A 5,962-nucleotide genomic window follows, 5' to 3' on the forward strand; every position below is an offset into this window, starting at 1 on the left:
TTAGCACAAGCCCCAGAGCTGCCCTGCCCATGCCATTCGCTCCCAGGGAGCGAGTGACCCTGGCGTGCTGCCCCTGGCTGCAGCCTGGCACAGGGGACATGCTGGAGTGGGTCTGGGTACCAGCAGCTGCGGGCACCATGCATGCTGCAGTGCCCCAGCATCGGCTTGGCCGCTCTGGCTTGGAAAGCCTCAGGTAGGAGCATCTGGCTCAGCTGCCTTCAGACCAGGATGGGCTCCTGAAGGCAGGATCAGGGACAGAAAAGGATCACAGCCCCCACCCAGCTTCATGCCCTTCTGGAAGCAGCTTTGTCCAGCTCGGCCCCGTGCAGGCTGGGGAAGCAGCTGCTGAGTCGCAGGGGATGTTGTGCGAGGAGCCCCACGGCCTTTTGCTCCCCAGAGCCTCTTCTGCAGGGGTACGCAACCAGGGAACCGGTCCCCAGAGGATGTGGGACAGTGCCAGGGGCCATGGGGTGGTCTTGGGGTATGCAGGACCCTGCTGGCACGTGCACCCCTCTCCCTGGGGGCACCCAGCTCGCCCTGGCTTGGGTGCAGCCTCACCTTCAGCACGCCCTGCTCAGCAGCCGCCTTCACCTTGGCTAAGGCAGACCTGAGCCGTGCGTTCTCCTGCTCCAGCACGCTAATCCGGATGCTGTTGGCCTGCAGCTGCTTCTCCATGTCCTTGGTCAAGTTCCCGGTGCCTGCAAACAAAGTACGATGTCCTTCGGCAGGAGCCAGAGCTCAGCCCGCTGCCGCCTGCCTGCTCGGAGGTGTTGGCAGCAGCCCTCCTCCCTCCCAAGCAGGGGGGCTGCCCACTGGAAAGGAGCCTGCCCCAACAGGGGAGCACCAGCACGGCCTGGAAGGCGGTAGCTGGGACCCAAAACTGTGCCAGCTGACACCATGAGGGCAAAGCTCTGCCCATGCCCTGGCCCTGCTTTACTTCCTGGCCTAGAAGTGGGATGAACAGCACCCACACAGGGAGGTGCGGAAAGATGGTAGCGGCTTAGCACAGCCCATGGACTGAGCCCTTCCTGGCTATTAGTGGGATAACTGTGTTGTACAAATAATGCTGGCGCATCCAGGGCTGGCAGGATCCCCTGCGAGCTCCAGGAGACCCCGAAGGCGCAAGCCCACTGCGGCGAAAGCAGGCACTGCTGCCCTCTCCCTTACTCTCAAACTGCGTCTCAACGGGGACGTGGAGCTCAGGGAAGAACACCAGGAGCCTCTCCCGCTCCTTCAGCTCCTGCGCCTGCTCCTCCAGCTTGGAGACATTCGCCTGCAGCTCCGAGACAGACTGCTCCAGGCTCAGCTTCTCCCGCTGCAGTGTGTCCAGCAGCTCCTGCATGGCACAGCAGAGAGGCGGTGAGGACAAACCTCAGGACGGTACAGTCTGGGGGAGTCCCACAGGAGTACTCAGAGCCCCAAGGAAAGCTCCCGCCCTTTCCTTATGTGACAAGGATGTCTCACAGCAGTGTGATGAAGTGCAGGGTCTCGGTTGTAAGGTCCCCATGTGAGTTGGAAGCAACAGCACCAACAGTGTTCCTGGACACGCACAATACGATGTGTGTCCAGGAACAGGAGCGTTGGGAGACACGGGAGAAGCCCGAGTTCCTGCTTCCTGCTGCTTCCCTCTGCCTTGGCCGCGGGGTAAAGCAGCAGAGACCTGTCCAGGCAGGAGAGGGGTCTTCCCCAGGGGGTCCCAGGAGGAGATGGCCACGTGGCAATGTCACACCAAGTCCTAGAGTCCCCTTCCTGGGAAAACTCTGGATGGGGGGCAGCTGGTGGCTCCTGACACCCTCATGGCACAGCTCTGTCCCGCACCAGCTGCTCCCCAGGGAGCCCCGCTCCTGGCAGCACCCCAGATGCGTGCTGGCTGCCAGCACTGACCTGCTGCGCCCGTAGCTGTTGCCCGCTCTGCTCCCGGCTCTCCTCCAGCTGCTCTGCCAGCCCGGCCTTGTCCTCCTCGGCCTCTCCCAGGCTGGCTTGCAGCTCCTCACGCTCCTGGTCCAGGCTGTCGAGCTGCTGCAGCAGGGCCCTCTGCTTGGCCTGCAGGGACTGTACAGGGCGGGCGAGCCTGCATGGGGCTGCTGCTGCACCCGCTCACCACCGCCCTTATGCCAGGCAGCACCCACGATGACAAGGGGCTGTGGCAGCGGCTGAGAGGGCAGAGAAGGGGTGCAGGGCAAGGAGGGCTCAGCCAAAGCCATGCAGAGCTAGTGCGGATGGAGGGTGAGCTCCTCAGGGCCCAGGACCACGAGTGGGATCTCTGTACCACCCCCTCCTACACACTGGCTTAAGGCCAGGGTGTGAAAGAGCCGGCCTGAGCTCAGCCCACTCCCACAGCATGCTGTGGGACTGCAGAGCAGCTCCGCAGTGGGGCAGAGTGGCAGCAGCAGGCCCATCCATACCTCCTGGTGCCTCAGCATGCTCTCCACTTTGGCCTTTTCCTTCTCCAGCTCCGTGGTGGTGGTGCTCAGCTCCTGGCCCAGGCTCTCCCGCTGGCTGGTGAGTAGCTGCACCTTCTCCTCCAGCTCCAGCACCTGGCTCCTGGCCACCATCGTGGTCCTCATCTCCTCCAACAAGGTCGTCTTGGTCACCTCTGGGGAGACACAGCACCTTTGGGCCAGGCTCAGCAGGAGGGGGAGAAGCTCCCAGATAAGATGGCTTGAAGGGGTCCCACACCCTCCACAGGCCCTGGCGAGGGGGAGGCAGGTCTGGCAGGAGGGCTGCGACCCCCTGAATCTCCACCAGCACCAGCATGAGCCCACTCTGGTGCTGGGTGATGTTTAGGCACTGCAAAGAAGGAGGCTCGTCTTCCCCCCCATTCCCACCAGCGTTATACCCGACCGATTCTGGGGGAGCCGGCAGTTACGTGGGTGTAAAACACTCATGAGGTCGGAGCGAGGCTGGGGGAGAGATGTGCCAGCTGGGTGAGCCCCAGGGGTCCTTACCCAGCTCCTGCACAGCAGCTTGCTTCGCAGCCAGCTCCTCCTTTAAGGCAGAGAGTCGCTCTTCCAGCAGAGCCGCTCCTAAATCAGCACAAAAACTCCACTAATTAAACAGCTCCTCAAAGAAACGACAACAAAGAGGCAGCAAACGGCCACGCCAAAGCATTTTTCACCCAGTGATTGTATCATGCTGTGCTTCAGCAGGGAGGAGGCAGTGAGAGGATGTGGACAACCAGCTCCCACTGTCTGGGGTTAGTCTCATGGCAGGGAACAGCCCCGGTGCCTACCAAAATCAGTGGCAAAAGCCCTACTCATGGCGGTGAGACCAAGATTTGACCACGGACTCCATGCTTCTCTTGCAAATACCCGCAGGCCTGGGCGGGGATGCTGGGAACAGAATTGTACCTCTCCGTAGGTCGTCCTTGTCCCGCTCCAACCTGGCTACAGCCTCTAAATACTCTTTGTTCTTTACTTCCAGGTTCTGCTCAGCCTCCTTCCTCTGCTGTGCTTGGGTCTCCTTCTCCGCCTGAAGCAACCGGGAAAAGTCCTCAACCTGTTTCTGCAGCTTGTCCTTCTGTTTCTCTGACTCTTCCAGCTCAGACTTCAGAGGGTTGACCTGCTGCAGCAGCATCTGGAGGTGTTTGCTGATCCGGGAGAGGTCCTTGCTCTGCTCTGAGGCCCAGTAGCTCATGTCCGTTGCAGAGAGGGTCCTTCTCCCTGTGCTCTCCTCCACCATCTCCTGGAACCTGCTCAGAGCTGAGGGGATGTTCTGGCTCTGGCAGATGCTGGTGATGCCTTTGCCGACCTCACGGAGGCTGGCTTGGGCACTGGCGCAGGTGTCGCAGGGTCCCAGAGACGACCCAGTTGTCTGTGTGGGGATGCTGCGGCTGCTCTCGGCCATGCTGCAGGCAGCCCTGCGCAGGTTGCTGCCCGAGGCACCGCTGTCTGGTGCACAGACACTCAATGACGGGCGCAGAGAAGTGGACTGGGCAACTTCTGTGGAGGTTCTTAACTCCAAAACATCAGGTGAGCGGTGTTTCAAGTGCTCCTTCTCAGGTTTCCCAGCCTGGGAAGTGGATTGCAGTGTGGGGATCTCCTTCCTGCAAGCCTTCTTCTGGTGGAGAGAGCACAGAATAAAAACAGGGCCCAGATTAAACACTCAGCTGCAAATGATCCATAAGAGCCAAATACAGAGGTGTGAAGCAGGGGGACAGGACATTAGTGTAGCCAAGGGGCTACGAGGGCAGCGAGCCCTTCTCTTGGGAGGAGAGAAGTTCCCAGAGGTTGGAGGAGGACAGCTACCAAGCGCTGGGGTTCCCTGTTTACTGTGCTCCATTAGAACCAAAGCACGTGGCTAACAAGCAAAATGAATTTGCTTCCCACTCCCTGATGCGGGGTACAGGGGAATTGAATCTTTACAAGCTGCCAGGCAGCTTTCCAGCCACCGCTACCAGAGCTGTGGTTTCACGACGGGAAACCTCGGCAGTGAAACTTGCTCCCCGGCTCCACTTCTTGTGACCATCCTTTCTTTCCCACCTCCTGCGCTGTCTCCTGGTTATGCCAGATGAATTATTGTGAGACTTTGCCACAAAAGTGATCATTTTTTGGGAAAAAAAAATAATGCAAGGGAGTGGTGTAGTGTTTTTACCACAAACTATTTCACTGATTTGAGCCAGCTCAGCCCACAAACAGCAGGGTTGGCTGAGCTGCAGGGGCAGCATGTTGGCAGGAGGAGAGTATTTTTCCAAGCAGTAAGGGCAGCCAAGCTCCCCCATCCTGATATCCTGGTGGATGCCTGGAGGAGGATGGATCCAGCGGCATGGCTGGGAGCGGTGTTTAAAGGAGGGAAGGGACTCAGGTAGGGAGGGGACAGTGCGGGACAGATGTGTCCTGACCTACACCCAGGTCAGCACTCGGAGGATCATGAGTCAGGAACACATCAGGCATGGCCACTGCACAAGTCATGGGGCATCCCCGAGAAGGACCGTGACCTCAGCATCGTCCAAATCACGGGGGGTGAGGCAAGGGCCATTTCCGTGACCCCTGCACTCAGCACGTGGGGTGTCAGGGCCCCCAGATGTCCCACCTCGGCCAGGAGCTGCTGGTAGAAGGCCCCCAGTTTCAGCATGCTGCACCAGTACCTCCTTGCCGTCAGCCCCGCAGACATGCAGGGTCCCACTGCCCGCGCCGGGGGGACGGCTCGCTCGCTGAGCAGGTTTTCTGCGTAGCCTGTGAAGCTTTGAAGCAGCAGCAGCAGTCTTCTTCAACAGAAACGAAACACAGCTTAGGGCAACGGAGTATTTGTAATGGGGAAAGGGCCCTTGGTGTTTAACAGCACAGTGAGCCTGAAGGGCCAGTGCCAAGGCAAGGGAGGTTGTCCCCCCTCCCCATCCCCTGGACAAAGAAAGTTTGGCAAAGGGGGGTGGATATCAGTGCTCCTGTGACCCCCCCCCGGGCCTGAATCACTCCACGGAGCAGTATTGGGTAGGATGAAAATCCTCCTGGAGCTGCCAGGAGACAGGCTGCGCACGCTGCTTACAGCCAGCCACTTTCAAGAAGCTCCAGTTAGGCTCTCCTCAAAGATTTGGGGCACCCACGCTGCCAATATCAAACCCCAATTGTTAGGGCTAACAGCTCCGTGGGAATGGCTCATCTTTTAAAAACGGAGTCGTATTTATTTCAACCATATTGCAAAAGGCACTTTTGCACCCCAGGCCTGTAGGTGCAGCTGTGTCTGAGTGTTTCGAAGGTTTCGGGGGACAATATAATCAGCCTGCCCCATCTGCCCAGGTGCCCTTGGCTCCCGGGCGGAGCAGCGGCTTGCTCTGCTCCTTTGTGGCCAGCATTTTGGCTGGTAGCTCTGAGCTCTGCGCAGGGAAAAGAGTTGGATTTTAAAACTCAGCGTAGAGCTGCGGAGCATGAGGCCGAGGTGCTGGCACACTGCTCATCGTGGAAACGCGTGGGAAAAAAGCATCCAAAACACTCGGCTGCGTTTGACAGGCTGGACACACAACCGT

General features: G+C 59.3%; 1 protein-coding gene across 1 annotated transcript in view; it reads right to left on the minus strand.

Moving 5' to 3' along the window:
• The window catches only part of CCDC157 (coiled-coil domain containing 157), a gene marked incomplete at both ends in the record, with an annotated part of 5,790 nt that extends 584 nt beyond the window's left edge, over positions 1-5,206 (minus strand). Inside the window, 7 exons of the mRNA XM_009574773.1 lie at positions 559-698; positions 1,168-1,336; positions 1,885-2,052; positions 2,406-2,596; positions 2,949-3,026; positions 3,351-4,059; positions 5,032-5,206. Coding sequence (XP_009573068.1) covers positions 559-698; positions 1,168-1,336; positions 1,885-2,052; positions 2,406-2,596; positions 2,949-3,026; positions 3,351-4,059; positions 5,032-5,206 — 1,630 coding nt within the window. The remainder of the gene's footprint in view (positions 1-558; positions 699-1,167; positions 1,337-1,884; positions 2,053-2,405; positions 2,597-2,948; positions 3,027-3,350; positions 4,060-5,031) is intronic.
• Positions 5,207-5,962: the final 756 nt, after the last annotated feature.

This window comes from Fulmarus glacialis, unplaced genomic scaffold (genome assembly GCF_000690835.1).
Source record: "Fulmarus glacialis isolate BGI_N327 unplaced genomic scaffold, ASM69083v1 scaffold20183, whole genome shotgun sequence".
Classification (NCBI taxonomy): Eukaryota; Metazoa; Chordata; class Aves; order Procellariiformes; family Procellariidae; genus Fulmarus; species Fulmarus glacialis.